Source organism: Astyanax mexicanus, chromosome 13 (genome assembly GCF_023375975.1).
Source record: "Astyanax mexicanus isolate ESR-SI-001 chromosome 13, AstMex3_surface, whole genome shotgun sequence".
NCBI lineage: Eukaryota > Metazoa > Chordata > Actinopteri > Characiformes > Acestrorhamphidae > Astyanax > Astyanax mexicanus.
Genome location: NC_064420.1, coordinates 41,665,119 through 41,689,365, shown reverse-complemented (window position 1 = coordinate 41,689,365; position 24,247 = coordinate 41,665,119). Strand labels below are relative to the sequence as shown.

Here is a 24,247-nt window from a genome sequence, read left to right as displayed (position 1 = left end):
GTGGACAATGATACCCAATTTGCCTTCATGCCAGATGCAGCTTTCTTCATTTTGGCCAGTACTTGTTGAAAACATTCATGTTATTGGATATGAATGTGGTGCATTCATATCCAATATCCATATCTCAGTAAATCTGGATGAGCTTTTTAAGCAAATTGTAGGAATACTTCGGCCAAACTCAAAAAATCTTCACATTCAAAGTTGTTTTCTCTGTGTCCTGCAGGTCAATGAGGAGACCGGGAATAGAAGGCCTGTGATGCTGACTGTACAAAGAGTACCTCGCACGCCCAAGCCCACTAAAGCTGGCACTGCAGCAGACTCTGAGCGAGAGGAGGGGGAGCAGAGGGCCAAGACTGAGGACACCCAGACTGATACAGGTGATAATGAGCACTGTTGTGTATTCATTCACTCCTTATACTGCAGCTTTGTTGCTTTTTTCCCCACTCATGATTTTGGACAGGTTTGTCTGATCTTATCCACAAAGGACGTGTGTGCCTGCAGCTTTTCATTCTAAACAAGCAGCACCCCTGAATCAACTTGTTCAGTTAACTGGCCAGTGTTTTAACTGATGTGCTTCTGCTTGAAATAAATGACAACCTGCAGCCATACCTGGTCTTTTGCAGATGAGATTTGGCATCTGTTCTTTGGGATTATTTATTTCCTATATAAGAAATGCTTGTAAAATAGATGTTCCTAAATGTTTTTGCTCAGTGTTCTTTAAACAGTCATGGAACATGGTAAAAAAAAAAAAAATTCTCACCCTTTATCACAGATTCTACATCTGTAGCTGTTGAGATGGCTCCCCCTAAAGAGGAAGCCGAACAAAAGGAATCTTCCTCATCTGTTCCTACCCTCCCAGCAGCTTCTCAGGATGCTTCTTCTGGCTCTGGTGCCATTGTGGTGCAGGGTCTATCAGAGGAGATGACCACGGTTCTGATACGCGCCTGCGTCAGCATGATCAGTGTTCCTGTTGACCCAGACACACTACATGCTACGCTGCGGTTGTGCCTGCGCCTTACTCGCACACATCACTATGCCATGATGTTCGCCGAACTCAAGAGCACGCGTATGATCCTGGGCCTCACGCAAAGTTCTGGCTTCAATGGCTTTACGCCACTTGTCACGCTGCTCTTCCGCCACATCATAGAGGACCCAGCCACGCTGCGACATACTATGGAAAAGGTAAGAGAGGATTCGGTGGAGAAGAGTTTATTTAATCACTGATTGTTTTTATTTTAGTTTTTTTTTTTTTGTGTGTTGTTTCCTACATTTTTTTCTTATTTTTTTCTCTTTTCAGGTGGTGCGCTCTGCAGTTACCAGTGGAGCAGGAAGCACAACCTCTGGGGTGGTGTCCGGTAGTCTAGGCTCACGGGAGATCAACTACATCTTGCGTGTGCTGGGCCCGGCGGCCTGCCGTAATCCTGAGTGCTTCACAGAAACTGCCAACAGCTGTGTACGGATCGCCTTGCCAGCACCAAGAGGTGCTGGAACAGGTAAAAAAAAATATATATATTATTATTTTTTTTTTTTTGGATATACCCCCCTTCCTCACAGAGAAAGTTCTTACCTCAGCAAGTGTTTCCAGCTGTAGAGAAATTTGGTAATTGAGGAAGAACCAATTATTCAGTGTTTTCATTTGTGAATTTTATTTCTTTTACGCCATTTGTTAACACCAGCGATAATTTCCAGTCTAGTGGTTTTCTTATGTAGTACATCCATATGTTTTTAGATATGCTGTCAATTAGTACTTATGTAAAATCATGTTTTAGTAGACTGTATGAACTGACATTCTGGTCATATTTGTTTAGTTATCGTTTAAGAATCAAAACTAATTTTAAAGAATGTTTATTAATGTCACACAGGATGATTTTAGAACACCATTGCACAAGTACCGAGGTGTGCCATATCATATCGTACGCGATAATATTGCCAACATTTTTTAATATTGTGAACCATATTAAACCCTGAAATATTGTGCCCATATCATATCACCCACCCCTAATTATCACATCAGGGTACTACTTTTTTGCTGTTTTTAGCAAAAGAAAAAATTCCCACTGTGCCGTAGTGTATTCTTGAATAAAAACTAAAAAAATCATTGTTTTGTCATATCGTCAAGAGTATCGTTAAACTCAAAAATACCATAAAATATCATGATATTATTTTAGGGCCATATCGCCCACCCCTAGTACCAAGTACCTGATCTATTAAAATGTGCCTGGATTAGCCAACCCAATAATCCTTAGTAGTGATTGAGTTTGAGTTCGCCAGCACCAGGATTTAAGAGCACTGGTCTACAACATTCTTGATGAAATTTTGTTTTATTTTAATATTATTTATTTGTATTTTTTTTTTTTTTTTAAGTGTTTGACTTTTGTAATTGGTGCAACAGTGCTGACTCTAGTTTTCACCTCAAATAATTCTGTATGACTGTCTTAACAATGGGATTTTATTTTTACTAACTCTCTCCCCCCCAGCTTCTGATGATGAATTTGAGAACTTCAGAATTAAGGGCCCCAATGCAGTGCAGTTGGTGAAGACAACACCTCTGAAGCTCTCTTCACTGCCATCGATCCCAGATACCATTAAAGAGGTCATATATGACATGTTAAATGCCCTAGCAGCATACCATGCTCCAGAAGAAGGTTTGTGCTTCTAGATCATTTAAGGATCGATTTTAGTGTGAAACTTGCATACACTTATTTGAGACACTGAGTGTGATTTTGATGATTATGTGCGCTTGCATGTATTTGCACTTACACAGCAGAAAGAGGAGAGGAACGGCTGGTTGCAGTGCCTGGTAGCCAGGACCTGTGTCAGATTTTGCAAGATGTTGGTGATGACGTCTACCAACAGTACCGACTCACACGGCAAGGGAGCGACTTCGACTCCCAGTCAGCCTTCCACATAAATGTGAGTCTTGGGTGCATGTCTAATTATATTATCTCCTCTTATTATATATCTCCTTCATTATAGGAGAGCCTTCACTAAAAGATGTTTGATTTTCATACTTTATAGTTTTTATGTTAATTGCATATAAATGACGTGACATGCTGGGATCACACTGTGACCTCAAAACACAACACTTCTGTGGTTTGAGAACATGATACTTGAGTGCTAATTATGCTGTTCCTTCAGACTCAGGTGTTTGCTGCAGATGGTGCTGTTGCAGAGTCCTCCCAGTCAGGAACACCTCAGGGAGAGGGTAAGAACTTGTCTCACACAAGCTCTCACACTGATGATGTATTTAAAAAGGCTAAGTACTGTGTTAGACTCAAGTCTAAAAAAAAAAAAAAAAAAAAACAGTATTTTTTTTTTTTCTTGTCCTCTCTTGTGCTCACTTCTTTTCATTTCTTTCCCACTCTCTTCTCTAGCCTCAACCCCTGAGGAGATGCGGGAGGAGAAGAAGGAGCAGGAAGGTGAAAGAGGAGCCTCCTCAGAGGAGAGCAGAGCGGCAAAGGCCAAGGCCAGCAAGCCCCTAATGCCCACCTCCACTATCCTGCGGCTGCTGGCGGAGCTGGTGCGCTCCTACGTGGGCATTGCTACACTCATCGCCTCCTACAGCTACACAGCCGGCCAATCGGAGCTCATTAAAGAGGTAGGTCTGATAAGGGCATTGCCGCTGGCCTGCCAGCAGGGCTGTATTGAAGTGATTTTTTTTTTTCTACATGTTAAGCATACATTTATATGTAAGTTATTCTTTTTATCTGTCCTTTAAACGTGCTGCGATTTTTCACTGTACTAATGTGGGTGGATGTGTGCATGTGTGCAGGACTGTAGTGTTCTGGCCTTTGTGTTGGATCACCTGCTCCCTCACACCCAGAACTCAGAAGACAAGGACACCCCTGCCTTGGCACGACTCTTTCTGGCCAGCTTGGCAGCAGCTGGAACTGGCACTGATGCCCAGGTTGCCCTAGTCAATGAGGTGAAGGCTGCTCTGAGCCGGGCGCTGGCTATGGCAGAGGGCGCAGAGAAACATGCTCGGTGAGTTCAGTTCCATGCGGAGTGATAAACTAAGAAGCACTGGAGTAATGAAAACAGACACACATACAGCACTTCCCTGAAAGTAAATTGTTCAGTTTATGGAAATGAAACCGCTTTCAGAAATTTTCCCCTTTGGTTCGTTCCTCTGTGAAGCATGCTGTTAGTTTCAGTCAGCTTTCTGTGTAAGCTGCAGCTTGACTTGCGTTTTTTTAACCTCCAGGTTGCAGGCAGTGATGTGCATCATTAGCACAATCATGGAGTCGTGCCCCTCTACCTCCAGCTTCTACAGTACAGCCGCTGCAAAAACGCAGCACAACGGCATGAACAATATCATCCGCCTCTTCCTGAAGAAAGGCTTGGTCAATGACCTTGCTCGTGTGCCTCACAGCCTTGACCTGTCTAGGTACTGCTGCCTCGCTATCTCAGTGTATTTGAAAACTATACTTAAATCTGCTTTGGTTAAACAGTCTCATACTGCTTGTTTAACTGTTTCCTTTTTTCTTTTTCTTTTTTCTCCCCAGTCCTAACATGGCAAACACTGTAAATGCTGCACTCAAGCCTCTAGAGACGCTGTCACGTATTGTCAACCAGCCCAGTAGCTTGTTTGGGGGAAAAGGAGGCTCTAGCAAGAACAAGACTGAACACGACACTGTGGGCACAGCCAGGGACAGCAACAGCAACACACAAGACCAAGGTAGCGCAGTCGCTTTTATGCTGACTTTGATTTATTATATATAACTGAAGGGATGTTGCCGGGTTAAATTTAGAAATTAGGGATTACCAAAATAAGTGGATATGGATATGGATTTTCACACATTTTCAAGAATTTTGCCACTTAACTATGGTATAAAGTCAATATCCTGATTTTATTGCCTTTTTATTTTTTGTAATTATTATTATTATTATTTTTTTTTTTTGTAACATTTTTTGTAATAGTGCATCCTAGACGAAAGGGGAAAAAAAGTCTAAAGAAAAATATACATTTTATATATATTATTGGTACAAATGTAATAAAAGTGTGAACAAATATCGCATATGTACTTTAACATGCCACTTTCCAACTTTTACATAAAAGTAATTCACCATTTGTTTATTTTATTTATTTAGTTAATTATTTTCATTAAAGGCAAGGAATCCATTTTTACTAGAAACAGTACAAAAAGAAAGTGACAAGGCAATGGTTCATAGGGTATTATGAGTTAGCCATTTAGACCATATGACTGACATGTTTAAAAATCAAATAGAAAAACATTCACACTTAAATATGAACTTTTTATTATTCCAGCAGACAATATGACTTAAATGTACTATTGTTTGGTATAAAATTTGCGTTTTTGCTTATATATGTGTGCATTCTTCCTATTCTCAGTCGGTTATCCCTATTAGAAGTATAACTGTTATTGTTTGCAATATATTAAGTACCTATTGTTATGTAGCTACAAATAGAAAGCTTACTGGCTGAGCTGTTTGAGGTTAAAGATATTTTTGACACTGGCTTTGTTTCAGGGGAAGCAGGTGAGGCAGAGCCTGTGGAGAATCGTCATCGAGGCCAGGGCACAGATGCTGATCTGATGGATGGAGAGGCAGAAGGGGACACAGTGGTTATTGCTGGCCAGCCAGAGGTGCTCAGCACACAGGCTATGCAGGTAAGGGATTTTCATTATACAGCCTTTAACCAGAACTTGAGTCAGCTGCTGGTAAAAATACATTCAGTGTGTTAAAATGATATGGCTACTGCCGTTTGACTCAGAGCATGGTTTATTATTCATTTTTGTAGGTGGAGAATGAGTTGGTGGATTTGATAGATGAACTTTTAGAAAGAGATGCTGGAACAGTCAATAGTACCATCATCGGTAAGCAATCCAGATATGTATTGCTCTAAGTAATGAGAGACTGTAGATCTGACTGATGAGTATAGATGCCTAGTTATTAATAATTTGAGTTTTGCTCTTTTCACAGTTGGACGCTCAGGAGAGGATGAGTCTCAAGAGGATGTGCTGATGGATGAAGCTCCTTCCAACATGAGTCAAGCCTCCACTTTGCAGGCCAACAGAGAAGGTTTGACAGATACAAATTTACCTAATTCATGTTTGTTCCAAGAATGTTATACTATAAAATTTAATAATTGCTTCTATTGCTCATTTCTGTCTCTGATGTTTTCGTCCATTTAAGACTCAATGAACATCTTGGAGCCAGAGGATGAGGAGCACACTCAAGAGGAAGATTCCAGCGGCAGTAATGACGATGAAGACAGTCAGGATGAAGAAGAGGAAGAGGAAGAAGAAGAGGAGGAAGATCAGGTAAGACTTCAAATCTATTTGTAGTTTTTTTTTGTTGTTCATCAATTATTAATGGATTTTATTTAATTAGCTTATTTTGCCTTTGCTTGCTGGTTGTTTTACATTAGGATGATGAAGAGGGAGATGAAGATGATGATGACGAGGGATCAGAGATGGAATTGGACGAAGATTTCCCTGATATTAATGCGGCTCCACACATACGATTTGAGAGATTTGATCGAGATGATGACCTCATTATAGAGTTTGACAATATGTTTTCGAATTCAGGTAAGCTGTTTGTTATTGAAATAGCACAAAGTACATAACTTTTTATTTTAAATGAATTTATTTCTTTATGTATATGGTAGGGGTGAGACTAGACACTAATATCACGAGACGAGACGCGATAATGGGTTCACGAGAACGAGACGAGATTTTAAAATAAAATTTTAAAGAAAATGTTAAAAATGAAAAATGGCTAGAAAACTAGAGTTTTATTTGACAATCATATAACGCAAACTTAACAGACTGATTTCTCTCACACATTGATTCTATGAGAAATAGAAATAAGAATAAGATATATAAAAATAAAAATTTTCTAGGTCTTATATAGTGCAAACAATAAGTGCAAACCACAACCAGTTATATTAAGCCTATGGTTTGTGTTTTTGTCTCTTAAATCTCTTGTAATTTAACTATGCATAACCATAACCAGTCATATTAAGACTATGCTTGAAGTGCAAAAAGAGACAGAACATACAGTACAGAGCTAAGGGATTAGTACAACTGCCTACGAAACAGTCATGTGTACAGTATTTACTAGGGCTGTGAATCTTTGGGACAGTAAGAGCACTGTACCGCGGCGCTTTTTACCTGTACCGCGGAGCTTTTTACCTGTACCGCGGAGCTTTTTACCTGTACCGCGGCGCTTTTTACCTGTACCACGGAGCTTTTTAACTGTACCGCGGAGCTCACCTATTGTTTTTTTCCCCCCACGAGACAGGTTTAAGCTTGACGAGAAATATTGTCACATTTTAATCTCGCGAGATCTCGTGCCACGAGATCTTGTCACACCCCTAGTATATAGTAATGTGTATCATGTTCTATCACAAATAATAAAGAATGATCTGGACAGTGAGAGTGTGTTGTATTGTCCCTCAGTGGTGTCTCCTCTGGTGTTTATAATGTAACTGTTCTCTTTGTTCTTTCAGCTGACATCCCGCCCTCTCCAGGAAACATCCCTAGCTCCCACCCACTGATGGTGCGTCACGCTGACCATGGTTCTCTCACTCTTGGAGGTGCAGGCACCAGCAGCCGGCTGGCTCAGGGCATGGGTCGTAGCCAGCGCACACTCCGCCAGCTTACTGCAAACACTGGCCACACTATTCACGTGCACTACCCAGGAAACCGCCAGCCCAACCCTCCACTTATTCTGCAGAGGTGAGGCTGAAGAGTGAAAAATATAATTTAGTTGACAAATAACCACAGCTACAGATAGACCTGTGACGATAATTGTTAAGTTAGTGCACAATTTTTGCTTACTTTAGAATTGCCCATTGTATTTTTCTTAGCTAATAGAGTGCATAATTGTTTAATTTATTAGGATATTGTCAATATTCCAAGTACACTGTTTGAATATTCTCAATAAAGATTTTTTTTTTCAATTCAATATATATATATATATATTTTTTTTTTTAAATAAATGTTTAATTACTTCATACTATTGTCATGATATCAGTGGAAGTAAATTATCCTAATCATTTTTCATACTTTCTGATGTAGGTAGATATTTATTTACTGGACATAATGGTATAAGAAATTTAGCAATTAATTACAATGAGAAAGTGCTTTAACATAATTGGTTCTTTCATATTTATTAGCTTCTGTACCTCATTTGTACAACTTCCACACAGTTTTAATGTGTTATTAATTATGTTAATACTGGTTGCTAAATTAATCTTTGTGAATGTTTCTCAGGTTACTGGGCCCAAGTGCAGCTGCAGACATCCTTCAGCTGTCCAGTTCCCTGCCCCTGCAGTCCCGTGGCCGTGCCCGGCTGCTGGTGGGCAACGAAGATGTGCACATCATAGCGCGCTCTGATGACGAGCTGCTGGATGACTTCTTCCACGAACAGAGCAGCAGTGGAGGTCAGGCTGGTGAGTCTGAGCAGGATCGCTTGATCTGATCTAGACAGAAATGTCTTTCAGTTTTTTATTCATGTTTCTCATTTCTCATCTGTCTGTTTATCTTTGTTTGCAGGCACCCTTTCAAGTATTCCCACCGCTTTAACTCGATGGACTGATGAGTGCAAAGTGTTGGATGCAGAGAGCATGCACGATTGTGTTGCAGGTAGGATTTCTCACTACTCCAGAAATGCTGTTTCTATTGTTTACTATAAAAAAAAAAAACGTTGGCACTAGGTGTATCTCAGAAAGCGTCTTATTGTACAATATATTTGCAAAACCAGTTCTTATATTTATCTAAGAATGCCCATAAATGAAATGAGCCAGTCAACAATTAAACATTGATTTTATTTATATAAAATATAGACCTGTCAGTATAATTACATTAATAACTTATTCAGTGTATGGATTTAAACACTTTTGCTTACCTTTATATGACATTGGTATGCATTTCCTAGCGAGAAGTGCACATTAGTGTAAAAGACCAGAATGTTTATTTTAACAACTGTGGTTTCTGATTCCTGATTGTGTTTTTGGAACATTTAAATATTGGTTCATGTCAGTTTGAATATCTGCACATTCTTAAGAATTAAAAGTTCATCTCTGTTAAAAATGGTCATTGTAATTTTATGCTATAAAATTATCATATAGGTGGCTATAAAATGTTCTTAAAATAACTAATATTGTTCATTGCAACTATTTATTGCACAATATGTTGTTCAGAAATGAATGTGTTACTGTGTCTGGCCTATTTAGTACAGAGATGTGAATATTCAGTATTGTTTGATGCTTGCACAAACACAATGTAACTGCTTTAATTTAACTTCGTCTTTCCTTTGTTTCAGTGGTGAAGGTACCCATTTTACAGCACTTGGAAAGCCTGCGTGATGAGGAGTTGGAGGAGCGCAGAGAGAAGAGAAGGAGACAGTTAGCAGAAGAGGAAGAGGCCAAGCAAAATGAGAGAAGCACCTCAGCCGGAGAGGAGAGCAGGGAGCAGACACTGCAGGTAAAAAGGCAAAGGGGGTGAAATGAGGGCATTGTTGGCAGGGAGAGGAGATGGGCTGTTATTGGGACAGACAGAGCATGACCCAAAGCGTTAAAGTCAATCAATATTTAATCACGTGCAGAGAAAGGACAGCATCCGGGCTAGATACCCCTGTGGTCTCATGCCATGAACATTACAGTGCTAGACATGCTGAATTCCATTGTGCTTCTTTTGTCTCCCACAGGGCACTGCAATAGGAGCTGTCAACGGAGCTGCAGAAAACTCAGCAGGTACAGCTTTTATTCTCTTTTTCTGTTAATCTATGATATTAGGTTTTATAGCATGTCATATATTGAGTCTTCAGTTGTTTTTTTAGCTTCCCGCAGCCTTGTCTAGTCGAACTGTGCCTGTACATGTCGTTTAGGCCACATGCAACTAGCTGTGAGCTGGACCAGCGGACCTGGAGGAGAATATTACTGCGTGCTGTGGGCTGAGGTAGTAGTTTGTATAGTTTTAGGATCACACCAGATCTGGGAGATAACTATACAGTCTACTGTCTTTCCCACGGCAGTCGCTTGACAACAGGACAGCTTGCCTTTAAAAGAAGATTTTTTCACAGATTTTGATTAAAGATGCAATTTTTTTTATAATACATTGAATAACTTAATGCCTTAATGTATTTTCTATTGCTGTTTGTTTGTGTTTTAGATATTTTTGACAGATTTAATTTTGATTCACACATTTTCGGCACATTACTAATTGTTTCCAGTTTGTAAGGGTTATCCGTCCTTAATTTCATTTTAAGTTTTTATTTGAAGTTATCTTTATGCTAGTGCTGGGGATTTGTGTATTCCTCCTTCCTCGTACGTTCCTGTTTGTTTGTGTTTCTGGCTGTGCTGTGGTGAGGTAGTAAGTTGTGTTGTTGTTGGGGATCAGGATAGTGCGGCCCTCGAAGGAGATAACTATACAACTTACTGCCTTCCACATTACAGCCCCTCAACCACGTCCATCTGGCAGTTTTCCAATATTTTAAGTTATTACCCCGCATGATTTAAGTCTTATCTCCTTATTGTTTTGTATTTACTCTTTGTTGTCTTGTGTTTATAAGCAGAAGGAGAGCAGGCCCAGGGTGGAGTGTCTTCCTGTCTAGACCCTCCTCGATCTTCTGAGGGATTCCTCACTGCACCACCATCAGGAGAGGTCACCCCCACTGCACCACATGAGCAGGCCCTTGTCTCTCTGGAAACAGCTATCAATCAGCAAGTTCATCAGCCAATTGCAGAGCTGTTGCTGGCTGACTCGCATGGTGATTCGTTTGGGGCGCTGGCGGGGGCTGTGCCTCAGCTCTCGGCTCCTGATCGGCCGAATTGTGAAGCAGAAGCCTCCCAGATGGAAATGTCTCCTTCCCCCACTATTGGTGAGAGAGGAGGAGGAGGAGCATTGGATGCAGTCAGGGAAGGTAGATTAACTTAAAACCTATAAAAAATGTTTACATTGCGGTCCAATTGGGAAACCTTTGCGGCCCCATGGATTTCCCTAATTTGTCCTTATTACAAGCCTTTTTTGTTTAATATTTGGAAAAATCTACCTTAAATATTCCTAAAATTATTTAATTTCTTTATACAGCATTACAAGGATACATTTAAACCCAACTGCATTCTACATGCAACTACTGCATGTGCTCTTTTTGTCATATGATTTAATGATTTAATGTTTTATCGCTTCTGCATGTCTTGAAACCTGGTTCTCTCTTTTTTTTTTTTAAGCTTCTCTCAGCCCAGATATAGCAGAGAGTTCTGAGCCTGTGCCAGTGGGTGTGTCACAACTAGAGGGTTCACCCATGGATACCAGCAGCCCTGCCTCAGCAACACAGGAGGAGCCTGCCCCCAACTCTGCACAACCCAATCACATGTCACAGGAGCTGTCAGGAAGTGGAGACAGTGGCCTCACTGACAGGCAGACCGATGCAGATACAGGGTGGGGTTTCATATTATTTTGGCCTTGTTTGCTTCACAGCTTCACATATTTGGGTTAATTTAGTTCTGTCCTCCTAAAACAAAGTTTAGAATTAACCTCCCCCTCACTTGTTTTTTTTTTTTTTTTTTTAGCTCTACCTCTGTCTCTTCGCCTGGTGAAACCATGCCTCGGAGTGATAGTGCAGATAGCCAGTCTCAGGCCATCCAAGAGGAGCCACTTCCATCCACCAGCAATGAGGAGGATGACCCACTTGCTGGTAAGTGTCTCACAGAGGACTTCAGCTTTTGTTTAATGTGTAGTTTAATGTATTTTATTTGTGGCCATGCCTTTTTGTCACATATATTGACGTCTCTCTGGTTTGTCTTGGTGCCTGTAGGCATCAGCCTCCCAGAGGGTGTAGATCCATCTTTCTTGGCTGCTCTACCAGAGGACATCCGACGGGAGGTTCTGCAGAACCAGCTGGGGATCAGACCCCCCTCTCGTCCCACTGTTTCCTCCACAATATCCTCCTCTGCAGCTCCTGTTTTAAGTGGAGGGCCTGGAGTCACCGAGGTCAGCCCAGAATTTCTGGCTGCATTACCACCAGCTATTCAGGAGGAGGTGAGGCACATTGAACACACCTGGATTTAAAGTCTTACGTATTGTGTATAACACAGTGATTCCCAACTGTGTTGGGTCCAACCCTGATATGAGTTATAAAATCAATTTATTTGTATAGCGTTTAATGGCTAATGTCACAAAAATGCTTTAGAGAAATTTGGTAGCAGGACAAAGAATCAAGAACAAAACAAAACCTCCACTGAGCAAAACAAAGCAGCAGTAGGAGAAAGTCTTATAAGGAGGGACCATTCTCCTCTTGACAAAAACTGCTTATAAATTATTGATGAAAGGTCACGGTGTTCTCTTATACTGGATATTGTTAAAGCTTTTTTATCTCATTGGATTTGTCCTGTTTCTCTACCTTTCTGATTTATTATTTTTTATAGTCTCACTCCCTTAATTAAAAATATAGACAAAAGAAGGGTCACTGTATTGCCATATTAGTCTGATATAATTATAATGGTAATATTGGCTGTATTCTTTTAATTATGCCCGTTAAAAGCAAAACTGGTGTATTCGTTGTTTAATCTTTTCAGCTTTTATATTGGTTGAGATGGTTTTAATGCCACATGATTCACACTCTAGAATAAGTTCTTATTTTTGTTCAACCAGGTGCTGGCTCAGCAACGGGCGGAGCAACAGAGGCGAGAGCTATCACAGCAACCCACTCATGTAGACCAGTCCTTGGACCCGGTCACCTTCATCCAGACACTGCCATCTGAGCTGCGGCGCTCTGTGCTGGAAGACATGGAAGACAGCGTGCTGGCAGTCATGCCTCCAGACATTGCAGCTGAGGCTGCAGCACTGCGCAGGGAGCAGGAGGCCCGGCAGAGGCAGCTGATGCATGAGCGACTGTTTGGACATAGCTCCTCTTCTGCGCTCTCTGCTATTCTGCGCTCTCCTGCCTTCACCAGCCGCCTGGGAGGCAACCGCGGAGTGCAGTACACTCGTCTGGCTGTGCAAAGAGGAGGAACCTTCCAGATGGGGGGTAGTGCCAACCACAGCCGGTAAGTGTGTATGATTATTGACTTTGCAGACACAAGGATCTGTTGGGATATTTATAAAAAAAAAAATCTGAAAAACTAATTAAGAAACTGTGTGTGTTTGCATTTATCTGTAGCCCCTCTAGCTCGAATGTGGACTCCCTCTTGAGGCTTAGAGGACGTCTCTTGTTGGACCATGAAGCCCTGTCCTGTCTCCTGGTCCTGCTGTTTGTGGACGAGCCCAAGTTAAACACCAGTAGGCTACACCGTGTGCTCCGGAATCTGTGCTACCACTCTCAGACGAGAGGCTGGGTCATACGAAGCCTGCTCTCAATCCTCCAGCGCAGCAGTGAGAGCGAACTCTGCGTGGAGACGGCACGGCTAGATGAGGCCAGGGGCAAACGTGTGCTAGGCCAAGGCTCATCCAGTGGGAGCAAGGGCTCCTCCTCTTCCTCGCAGGCTTCTGTGGCTTCTTCATCCTCCTCATCTTCCCTTGAGCTGTTGAACAGAGTGGAGTCTCGCAGCTCCAGCCAGCTTTCCTGGCTCTCTGTGTCCATGGACGCAGCACTGGGTTGCAGAACCAATATCTTCCAGATCCAGCGCGTGTCGGGCAGGAAGCACGCAGACAGGCACTCTGCAGGAGGAACTGTGAGCTCTACAGGCCTGGGAGGAGGAGTTTCAGGAGCTGGAGGAGTAAGCTGCTCAGGAGGAGGTGGATCTACGGTCCACATCCACCCACAAGCTGCTCCTGTTGTGTGCCGGCATGTGCTGGATACTCTTATTCAGCTGGCCAAGGTATGTCTGTCTGTGGGTCTTGCTAAATTGTTAGTATTTGATTTGATTTATTAATTCATTAATTAATTCATGTTTCAGTAACTTGAAATGTGAAAATGTTTAATGTACTGCATGCAGTATGTATCGAAGAAAGCTTAGTAATTAAATTGTTCCATTAATGTAAGGATATTGTATAGAGAAATATTTGATGTTTTGGATGTTAATTGATTTCGCTCTTACCTCTGTAGGTATTCCCCAGCCATTTTACGCAGCAGCGCTGTAAAGACCCTCAGTCATCCTCCTCCTCTGAGCTGGACTCTCGCCTGTGTGGCAGTTCTGCATCCGCAGTAGTAGCAGGCTGCAGACCAGGCAGTGCCATCCAGACAAACCCCTCTATCACTCCCACCACCCCCTCCACAACCCATAACTCCCTCAGCTCCTGTTCAGGCACCCCACAGTCCCTGGGCATCTCCACTGACTTCTGGGACCTACTGGTCAAGCTGGACAACATGAATGTTAGTCGTAAAGGCAAAGCCTCTATGAAGACTGTTCCTCTGGGGGCATCGGGTGAGGCCGAGGGGGCCCAGTTAAGCCTGGAGGCGTCACCGTTGGGACAGTTGATGAACATGCTGTCACATCCTGTGATCCGTCGCAGTTCCCTGCTCACTGAGAAGCTCCTGAGGTTGCTCTCTCTCATCTCCATTGCCCTGCCTGACAACAAGGCCACAGAGGTTCCAACAGGCCACCCTGTGCCCCAGGCCCCTACTGCTGTCCCTGCCGTCCCCACAACCCAGGCTGCTGCTGTGGCAGCAGTTACAGCCGGAACCCAGAGTACAGCTGCTTTGACGGTTCCAGCGCAGTCTCAGCCAGTCTCCACTGTTGCTGCTGCAGTCACCACCACATCCACAGCTTTGAGCATTGTTGCTGGTAGGGGACTTTTAATTTTTAAAGAAACTATAAGTAACTATTTTTCACTCATTTTTAAAGACCGTAGCTTTAAAAATCTTGCACTGCATCTATTGTTTATTGATTTTAGTTTAGATTTTTTTTTACCGATTATTTATTTAATATTATATTATTTCCTTTTTTGTTTTTATCGTGTAAAAGTATTGTGTCAAAACAATTTATAATGAATGCAACTATATTGATACAGGCAAACAGAAGGCAGCAGTGAGCATCGCAGACAGTGATACCAAACTGGCCTCTACTGGACTTACAGAGAAACAGCTGCAGCTCTCTGTAGAGGTATGTTGAGTCTTGCACACAAACACACTTTACATCTGTTTTACCAGACCCCTCTGACCTAGCAAGTGCAGTATGATTTTGAGACCCCCTGTTGTGTGTGTGTGTGTTTCTGCACCAGGTGCTGACATCCCATTCGTGTTCAGAGGAGGGCTTGGAGGATGCAGCCAACATCTTGTTGCAGTTATCTAGAGGGGACGGCCAGACCCGAGACACTGTGCTCAGACTGCTGCTCAGCGGGGCACGCCACCTTGGCTACACGCTCTGCAAACAAATCGGTTAGTATGTTCTGACTGTTAAATGTGTTTTTTCTTTAAATTTTGCTTCAAGACGTGAATTATTTACTCTGGTGTGATTTTGTGTTTTGTGTCTTCTCTTTTATAGGCACTTTACTGGCGGAGCTGCGGGAGTATAACCTAGAGCAGCAGAGGAGAGCGCGGGCTGATGCCCAGTCTCCAGAGGCGTCTCATGAGGACCCATCCCTCACTGCACGACTCAAGGGCAAAATGACCAGCAGGTTAGTCGAGCTGAGAACTATCACAAACTAGTCACCAGAACAGTGTATAGAAAAATGTGGTTTGTGCATATAATAATATACACTGACATGGCTAAAGTCATGGTACAGGAACAAGTAGAGTGTTCCATGTCTTTTGACATGTCCAGTTGAAGCCAGAGAACGCTGCACTGACCTAAGGAATATAAATTAGAGGCCTCCTGCATTAAATGCAGATAGTTGATTTTCTTTCATACAGATAAGTTAACCCAAATGCCCCTGTATTATTACTCTTGAGTTGTTCATTGTGGGTGGTCCTGCCTTTTATAGCATGTTCAATGTATACACATGTAATTGTGGTTTAAGGAATTTTAAATGCCCACACAACATTGAAAGTAGAATGTCCCATCCATCTGGCACCCACTATTATGCCTCGCTCCAACTCCCAATAGTCAGCCTCATTCACAATGGCTATATCTGTATAAGTAATTCCTTTTAGATCAATTTACATACTGTTATCCCATGATTTTTGGCATGTGGGTGTGTGGTGGTGTATTGTTGTTCTATTTGGACATGTATTTGAAAAAGTTAAAGATGAATAGTCAACAGTCCCTAGCTGGATGTTTGTTATTTACCATACTCTTGCCTCTCAACTCTTAGCTCTTAGATATGCAACTCATTTCTTAATTTAGATTTTCTTTGGTTTGGTAATTAATACATGTTGGGTGGCAGGGGATTCAAAATGTATGTAGTATTTATTATTCTTCAGTCAGGTCTGCTATACTGACAGTGGTTTTCCTTTCCCTGACCTGTTAAAGGTTTGACGGCTCAGAGAGTGTTGTGATTGTGGCTGCTCAAAAACGCACTTTGGGTGGCAGAGAGCTTCAGCTGCCCTGCATGAGCTCGCTCACCTCCAAGACTTCCACGCAGAAGTTCTTCCTGCGAGTGCTGCAAGTCATCATACAGCTGAGGGAAGACACACGACGAGCTAACAAGAAGGCCAAGCAGACAGGAAGACTGAGTGAGTGAAAAAGTATTTTTTGACAAAACGCACAACCAGATTGCGACATTTTAATAAATCCAATATTACTCCCTCATTGATATGAACTATGGATGTAATTAAAATGAAAAAAAAAAAAAAAAACCATTGTGCTTAACCCCAACTGTGTATCATTTTGATCTGAACTTGACTGTGTCTCTTCTCTCGTTGCTGTGCTGCTGTAGGCTCCACCAGTCTAGGCTCTGCAAGCAGTATCCAGGCTGCAGTTCGCCAGCTGGAAGCTGAGGCAGATGCCATTATTCAGATGGTGAGAGAGGGGCAACGGGCTCGCCGGCTTCAGCAGGCTCCCCCACCCTCATCCTCCTCCTCTTCCGCCACTGCCGCCGCCGCTGTTGCTGCTGCTGCTGCTGTTGCTGCTGGATCGTCTGCAGCAGCTGGCCATGCCCCCAGCACTGCTGCAACCAACAATCCCCCCGCCGGCCCAGCCAGCTCTGCCACGGTTAGCATGGGCCGCATTGACAGCAAGCAGACTGCTACTCACATTACTGAGCCCTCACACATACACAGACCATATACAATACACATACATACATACAGACATAACCATGGGCCTGTGTGCACTTTGGTTATGTGCATCTTTGATGTAAGGGTTACCCTGAAATTTTAAATGTGTGTTCAAAACCAAACAAATTCTGACAACCAAACAGGTTTTTTGTATTTTATTCACCATTATGCAAATGAAATAGCCGACTTGAATTTATTGGGTTGAACTGCAATTTAAGAATGTGTTAAACGAAATAGTTGCACCATCAAAAACATAATTCAGAGTACTTAATTCTGTGTTTACATATTAAACCAAACACCAAATGTGTTTTTTTGTTTTTTTTTTGACATTTTTTTTGCCAAATATTCAGTGCATCCCTGTTTAAAATTGAATCAAATGACAGATACAAATATTATTTCAGTACAGCATCCCCCCACTCCCCCTTAAAAAAGATGATTTTATGATTCATCTCTAGCACTTCAGGGTCATTAGTAAAATTTCAGAATGCAGAATGTATTCACAAACTTAACCTACAAACACTACATACACAATTGCTGTGACACCCTCATTGTTTTGATGTAATTCTTTCAATTATTATTTGAACCAACATATAGATATTTTAGTCAGTCTTCACAGCATTAATATGGTAAATCTTATTGACTGTTACTCAGTCGGACTTGCATCTTCTTTCCACATTTCCACTGTACTGATCTCACGCTGTTTCTCGAAGTTGGCCATCTGCAAATACTTATGCACCCACACATGCTAATGAGATGAACAGCCTTCTTTTGTACCAGCACATTTGCCCTCACTGCATTGTACTGCATTTGAAACGGTCGGCCTTTGTTTGTGTACATGTTATGGCTAAGTGTAACGAGTTTTGATTGTGGCTGTTTTGCTCAGTGCTTTTGCTCCCCTCCCAGCCCCTCTTTCTTACTCGTGTTTGTCTTTAATGCATGGTGCTCTTCTTTTTATTTTACATTGAAGATGCTCTATTATTTATAATAGTTATAAATCAGATTGTATTGTACATTTGTTACACGTAAACATCTTTTGCAGCCATTTATGTGAAATCTCACCCTGTCTCCTTTCACTCTCCCGGTCCAGTCAGAGGGAAATTCTGCAGCAGAGCCCCCAGCAGCACAGAGAGATGACTCTCCTATGGACGTTGACCAGCCCTCTCCTCTGGAGCAGGACCAGGCTCCTATTGGTAAGAGCACATTCTTACCTTGGTCAGAGTGGGTTACAATTAAATCATGGTGTACCAGTAAGAGAATGTAAAGTTAGGGGCCTTATCCAAGGACCCTTGAATCCTGTTTACACAGGGTCACTTCATGAAATTTGTGTCTGAATTATATACTTAGATATTAATCCACAAGCATCTACATTTGGTAGTCAAATGCTTCTCTGGTTAGTCAGACTACAATCTGGTTTGCTGTGTTTCATCGATATGCAAGGAACGCGTTGTGTGATCATTATTACTGGTGTTTGTTTTTTTGAATGAATCATGGAGAGACTGATACGTTTACAGTACTAAGACTCAATATCTCAAATGTCTCACAGACCACCTCATAAGGTGATTTGTATATGAATCTCTTGGATGTGTATCAATTTTAATTGTCTAGTGTGTGCCTATGCTTGATTTTTATGTGGTTTGTTCCATAAGAGCCCAGACTCAGTTCTGAATATTGATTTATTTAATTTATTATAAAATTAATTTAGCTGCTCATATGTTTTTTTGTCTTATTGTGATAAAAAAAGCATGTGACTAATATTTTATTAGTAAAATAATAAACAAAATCCAGTTTCATAACTCAAAAACTGTTTTGTAACTTGTATTTTTAACAATTTACTCTAGAAATCGTATCTGAACCAGACATATAGAGTAAATCATTTTATTAAAGCATTTAAATTGTATCCTTTAGCTTATACAGATCTGTTTAAACTATTTTAACACTGTTAAAGGAGCAGCACTCCTTCATTTTGTATATAAGGCCAGATAAAATACATCAATCAGATTTAAATATTCCACTGCCTTCTTTCACATTTAATAATATAATTTATATTTTGGTTTAAAAGAATAGGACACTTGTCTGATTTAATCAAATGTTTCATACAGTTTAGGTTGTTAAAATTGTTTTCTTGGCTTTTAATGCAGAAGATACTACTTTGATACTGCTTTTGCTAATTATTTTTTTTTACAGGCTAGTAATAAAGACAGTTAAAGACCCTTCTTTTGAACAGGCTAATAATAAAATAAATCAAAATAAAGAAAGTTGGTAAAGACATTGAAATGAACCTGTGTTTTCAGGTGAGGAGAGCAGCAGTCAGCAGGAACAGGAGGAGCGGTTGCCTGAGTTGCCACTGCTAAGTGAGCAGCTCTTATTGGATGAGCTGTGGGATATGTTGGGCGAGTGTCTCAAAGAGTTAGAAGAGTCACATGACCAGCATGCCGTTCTGGGTGAGCACATCTCCATCCATATTGTTCTGATGAAATACTTTACGTATAATTGTTTTCACACGGTTTGTTATTGGTTATAAAGTTCTGCAGCCAGCAGTGGAGGCCTTCTTCCTGGTGCACGCAACCGAACGAGAGAGTAAGCCTCCAGTACGGGACACTCGAGAGAGTCAGCTGTCCCACATAAAGGATGAGCCGCCTCCGCTTTCTCCAGCGCCGCTCACACCCGCCACACCCTCTTCCCTGGACCCCTTCTTCTCCCGAGAGCCCTCCTCCATGCACATCTCTTCCAACCTGCCTCCCGACACACAGAAGTTTCTACGCTTTGCTGGTGAGTTCTATACCTGTACTGCAGCTTATTTAAAAAAATGTTTCTGCATTTAAATGAAGAGATTAATTATTCCTTATCATTCTATTTCTCTCTTTCTCCGAAACAGAGACTCACAGAACAGTGCTTAACCAGATCCTGCGCCAGTCTACCACCCACCTGGCAGATGGTCCGTTTGCCGTCCTTGTGGACTACATTCGCATTCTTGACTTTGATGTCAAGCGCAAGTAAGGCTAAACTGATGCACGTTTACGTTTTTTGCATTACCTATGCATGTTTTCTGTACTTATCTATACTTTTGGCTTTGAGTTGACTGTGGTTCCCTCATGACCCAGTAGTATGCTGTTGTAGGATGTAGATAATGTGCAGACTGCTGACCTGTGTGTCTTTCTCTATCAGGTATTTCCGCCAGGAGCTTGAACGCCTGGACGAGGGTCTAAGGAAGGAGGATATGGCCGTTCATGTGAGGAGAGATCACGTCTTTGAAGATTCGTATAGAGAACTGCACCGCAAGAGCCCGGAAGACATGAAGAATAGACTGTACGTTACACACATCCACATCATAAGGACCTCAATGAGACACCCTAGAAAAATTCACAATAGATTAGCAGATAATCCTCATTAGTCTATTGTGGTGTATTTTTCTTTTACACAAATGTAGGAAGAAGTTGCATATGAATAAGTACATGTTCCTTACTTAGGTTCCACTGTTTTTCAACCTTTGCTCTACAGATATATAGTATTTGAAGGAGAAGAGGGACAGGATGCTGGTGGCCTGTTAAGGGAGTGGTACATGATCATCTCCAGAGAGATGTTTAACCCGATGTATGCACTGTTCCGCACATCACCCGGAGATCGGGTCACCTACACCATCAACCCATCCTCTCACTGCAATCCCAACCATCTCAGCTACTTCAAATTTGTGGGCAGAGTGGTGGCTAAGGCTGTCTATGACAACAGACTGCTGGAGTGCTACTTCACACGCAGCTTCTACAAACACATCCTGGGGAAGAGTGTTAGGTAGGCTTTCTTTTTCATTATTATTAGTTGTTCTTATATTATAATAGATTTGTTTATTGTTTGTTGTTTTTTAATTTGTCATAGTCCTTTTTTATGATTATTTACGACAGTTAATTAAGACTGGTCTTAATGTGTGTGTGGTTTGTTTTGTGATGTTATACACAGGTACACAGACATGGAAAGCGAGGATTATCCCTTCTTCCAGGGATTGGTATACTTGCTAGAAAATGATGTGTCTACTCTGGGCTATGAGCTGACATTCAGCACAGAGGTACTGCTTGCCTTTACAGACCCTGCGTTAGGAAGCTTTACAGTTGGATTATTTATTTGGTTAGTAGTTGTACATCACAAGATTAATGACAATGCTGTGTCCCTTATTTTCTCTCAGGTCCAGGAGTTTGGAGTGTGTGAAGTAAGGGACCTGAAGCCCAATGGGGCCAACATCCTGGTGACTGAGGAGAACAAGAAAGAGTATGTGCATCTGGTCTGCCAGATGAAGATGACTGGTGAGCTTTGCATTTATCCTACATATTAATATATATACGGCTCAGTATGTTTTGCATAACATTTATTTATTTATTTAAAAATGAGCCTTTAGTGTAAAGATATATAACATGTATGTATTAATGAACTGTAATTATTTTCGGTTTTTATGTAACCATTCATTTGGTGTTTGGCAGGTGCGATCCGTAAACAGCTGGCTGCCTTCCTGGAGGGATTTTATGAGATCATCCCCAAGAGGCTCATCTCCATCTTCACTGAGCAGGAGCTGGAGCTGCTTATCTCAGGCCTGCCCACCATCGACATTGATGACCTCAAGGCCAACACTGAGTACCACAAGTACCAGTCCAGCTCTATCCAAGTAAGTTCACACACGTTTCATACTGTTTGGAAGATCCAAATAACAAAAAAATGTAATTATAGCTGATGTTTGTTTTTATATGTATTAAAAAAATGCATGTTTATTTACATGCTTGGCATTATTAGTGTTTTGCTGCTTACATTTAAGCCTTTGTTTTATCCAATATGTACATGTATAACTCTCCTCACTCACACTTGTGATGGTGGTGGTGGTGTTAATCTCTGTTTATGACTTGCAGATCCAGTGGTTCTGGCGTGCACTGCGCTCATTTGACCAGGCCGACCGGGCCAAGTTCCTGCAGTTTGTGACGGGCACGTCCAAAGTGCCTCTTCAGGGCTTCGCTGCACTGGAGGGCATGAACGGCATCCAGAAGTTCCAGATCCACCGTGACGACCGCTCCACTGACCGCCTGCCGTCTGCACACACTTGGTAAACCCAATATAAAACTGAGCTATAAAAAGCTGTCAAACTTTTTTATGGAGTCACATTAGAGCTGGAGTCTATTGTATTCATGAACTGTGATTAAAAGTCATACCTCAGGTTTAAAGGTAATGCATGTCCAAAATTTGGCAGTGTTGTTTTACTGCTTCCAGAATTGCAGTAGTAAAGTATGCCATGCAGTCTATATACCTTTGATCTGTATGTATCAAAGTATACAGTATCAAATATGTACAGTTTAAATTAATGAATTTAAAGTTTAAAATGCTTACAGTGCAAATATATAAGAAAAAAACAATTGCATTATTATTATTTAAAGATATTTCTTTAAATCACAATTCATAAACATATTTTGTAATATTACTGTACCACCTTAGTCCACGTTTCTTTCACTTTTAGCGTAGCACTGTATTTCTCAAGATGTTCAAAAATATACTTCTCTACAGTAGGGGGAGCACAGGAGCAAGAAATGTACATTTTTGCATGTTGCCGATTCACATATTCTGATGCACATGTTGCTGATCCACATTTCCATACATAATAATTTACCAGGCATGTAATCATTCCAATATTAGGTGATGCAGTTGTGGCCCACAGGTTGTTGACCATTCGTTTGTTGTTGTCTTTTCTGTCCACAGCTTTAACCAGCTGGATCTCCCAGCCTACGAGAGCTACGAGAAGTTGAGACACATGCTGCTGCTGGCCATTCAGGAATGCTCAGAGGGTTTCGGACTGGCCTAGAGACTTTCCTAATCCCACACAGACACACCTGCACACATTCAGACACACCACACTGATTTAGACTTACATAATGTTAACTTATGACACACACACCCACATGCATATTCACACTATCGTAGACATGGCCAAGACCTACTTGTTTCTAATCCATATAAAGACGGACAGAGTTGGACGACTGAACGACGGACGTAAGACGGACGTGTTGACATTGCCTACTACACACAAAGCCTCTTATTGACGCACAGAACTGTATTCGGTATATCTGTGTGTCTCCCATCCCAATTAAAAAGAAGACCCGAGAGACAATATGGAGGATTTGCGCGGACTAATATAAAAAAAAAGACATTTTCTCCATTTAGTTTGTTTTCTCTGTACAGAAGGTTTGGGAGTTTATTATGTTTAATCCTTTTTTGTTCTTCTCTGGCTGTTAAAATAAGGAGAAGGTTGTTTGTGTGCGTGAAACAGGATGGTTATAAAACCTTTGGGGGGAAAACTATGTTGATTGTCCTCTGTTGCTAATGTGTGACCTCACTAGCTTTGAAAATGGGGGGGTGGGGGGAGGGCAGGGGGCGCTTGAGTGAGAGTTTAGAGTTTTGATCTTGCAAACATGCAGGGACTTTTCAAAAGGTGACATTTTTAGGCAAATTTTGTGGTATTTTTGGGAAGGATCACACAGAAATTAGAGGAGGTGAAGGACTGAGCAGAACCACAGGCCTTCTGACGTGGTTATCGGACTGCTGAACCTCAGCAGCTAATCAGAGAATAAATTGCTACATAAATAAATGCATAAAATGGAGTCTGTTGTGTCTCATAAAATTGTTTGAAAAAGCACAGAGATTGTGTGCAGGTGGGCTTCACGGGTGAGCGGGATGGGCTGTTGTGAAGGGTGTTGAAAGCTTGTCTTCCTTGGCTACACTGTTGACTGGTAAAATCGGTGCTGTCATTTTGAGGTGACTTGGTTCAGAGTGTCTCGAGGAAGCCTGTGTGTGTGTGTGCTTATATGTGTGTGTGTTCCCTCAGCGTAGCTTCTGTGACTTCATCCCTGCCCTGTGTGGATTGTTGCTGCTCTACTGATGAACCAGATGAGACAATGGTGAAGTGAGGTCAGCCACACAGACAGAGAATCTGAGGTATTAATCTAGCCCAGTGCACTTTAGCACACTGTGATATACAGTATGTCAGATCAGCAGGTTCATTCTTTCTCACCTTTATTTTTGAATTGAATTATTTAATTTATACACCCCCGATCCCCCCTCCTTTGCTGTCTGAGCCCAGCCTCTGTGCTAGCCTATCTATCTCTTCATTCCAGTGCCTGATTTGTCATCGCATGTGCACTGTCATGCACCATCTAGGCGC

General features: G+C 41.7%; 1 protein-coding gene across 12 annotated transcripts in view; it reads left to right on the top strand.

Annotated features, from left to right (window-relative positions):
- Positions 1 to 23,687, top strand: part of huwe1 (HECT, UBA and WWE domain containing E3 ubiquitin protein ligase 1) — an 87,756-nt gene extending 64,069 nt beyond the window's left edge. For 8 of the 12 annotated variants that reach the window (XM_049463244.1, XM_007246771.4, XM_007246770.4 and 5 more), the window contains 43 exons: positions 224 to 377; positions 773 to 1,182; positions 1,298 to 1,493; positions 2,478 to 2,645; positions 2,765 to 2,913; positions 3,139 to 3,205; positions 3,375 to 3,598; positions 3,773 to 3,984; positions 4,205 to 4,387; positions 4,506 to 4,678; positions 5,491 to 5,630; positions 5,762 to 5,837; positions 5,944 to 6,042; positions 6,157 to 6,284; positions 6,392 to 6,551; positions 7,475 to 7,703; positions 8,241 to 8,419; positions 8,523 to 8,612; positions 9,292 to 9,452; positions 9,676 to 9,721; positions 10,540 to 10,890; positions 11,198 to 11,408; positions 11,540 to 11,664; positions 11,785 to 12,008; positions 12,621 to 13,015; positions 13,129 to 13,786; positions 14,014 to 14,692; positions 14,919 to 15,010; positions 15,129 to 15,285; positions 15,392 to 15,524; positions 16,319 to 16,521; positions 16,725 to 16,999; positions 18,152 to 18,254; positions 19,356 to 19,505; positions 19,588 to 19,833; positions 19,940 to 20,057; positions 20,230 to 20,370; positions 20,563 to 20,850; positions 21,016 to 21,121; positions 21,239 to 21,356; positions 21,531 to 21,712; positions 21,951 to 22,141; positions 22,789 to 23,687. In XM_049463244.1, the coding sequence (XP_049319201.1) occupies positions 224 to 377; positions 773 to 1,182; positions 1,298 to 1,493; positions 2,478 to 2,645; positions 2,765 to 2,913; positions 3,139 to 3,205; positions 3,375 to 3,598; positions 3,773 to 3,984; positions 4,205 to 4,387; positions 4,506 to 4,678; positions 5,491 to 5,630; positions 5,762 to 5,837; positions 5,944 to 6,042; positions 6,157 to 6,284; positions 6,392 to 6,551; positions 7,475 to 7,703; positions 8,241 to 8,419; positions 8,523 to 8,612; positions 9,292 to 9,452; positions 9,676 to 9,721; positions 10,540 to 10,890; positions 11,198 to 11,408; positions 11,540 to 11,664; positions 11,785 to 12,008; positions 12,621 to 13,015; positions 13,129 to 13,786; positions 14,014 to 14,692; positions 14,919 to 15,010; positions 15,129 to 15,285; positions 15,392 to 15,524; positions 16,319 to 16,521; positions 16,725 to 16,999; positions 18,152 to 18,254; positions 19,356 to 19,505; positions 19,588 to 19,833; positions 19,940 to 20,057; positions 20,230 to 20,370; positions 20,563 to 20,850; positions 21,016 to 21,121; positions 21,239 to 21,356; positions 21,531 to 21,712; positions 21,951 to 22,141; positions 22,789 to 22,891 (8,493 nt within the window). In that variant the 3' untranslated portion in view covers positions 22,892 to 23,687. The remainder of the gene's footprint in view (positions 1 to 223; positions 378 to 772; positions 1,183 to 1,297; positions 1,494 to 2,477; positions 2,646 to 2,764; positions 2,914 to 3,138; positions 3,206 to 3,374; positions 3,599 to 3,772; positions 3,985 to 4,204; positions 4,388 to 4,505; positions 4,679 to 5,490; positions 5,631 to 5,761; positions 5,838 to 5,943; positions 6,043 to 6,156; positions 6,285 to 6,391; positions 6,552 to 7,474; positions 7,704 to 8,240; positions 8,420 to 8,522; positions 8,613 to 9,291; positions 9,453 to 9,675; positions 9,722 to 10,539; positions 10,891 to 11,197; positions 11,409 to 11,539; positions 11,665 to 11,784; positions 12,009 to 12,620; positions 13,016 to 13,128; positions 13,787 to 14,013; positions 14,693 to 14,918; positions 15,011 to 15,128; positions 15,286 to 15,391; positions 15,525 to 16,318; positions 16,522 to 16,724; positions 17,000 to 18,151; positions 18,255 to 19,355; positions 19,506 to 19,587; positions 19,834 to 19,939; positions 20,058 to 20,229; positions 20,371 to 20,562; positions 20,851 to 21,015; positions 21,122 to 21,238; positions 21,357 to 21,530; positions 21,713 to 21,950; positions 22,142 to 22,788) is intronic. The other 4 variants (XM_022676925.2, XM_022676923.2, XM_022676928.2 and 1 more) reach the window with 4 other exon arrangements.
- Positions 23,688 to 24,247: the final 560 nt, after the last annotated feature.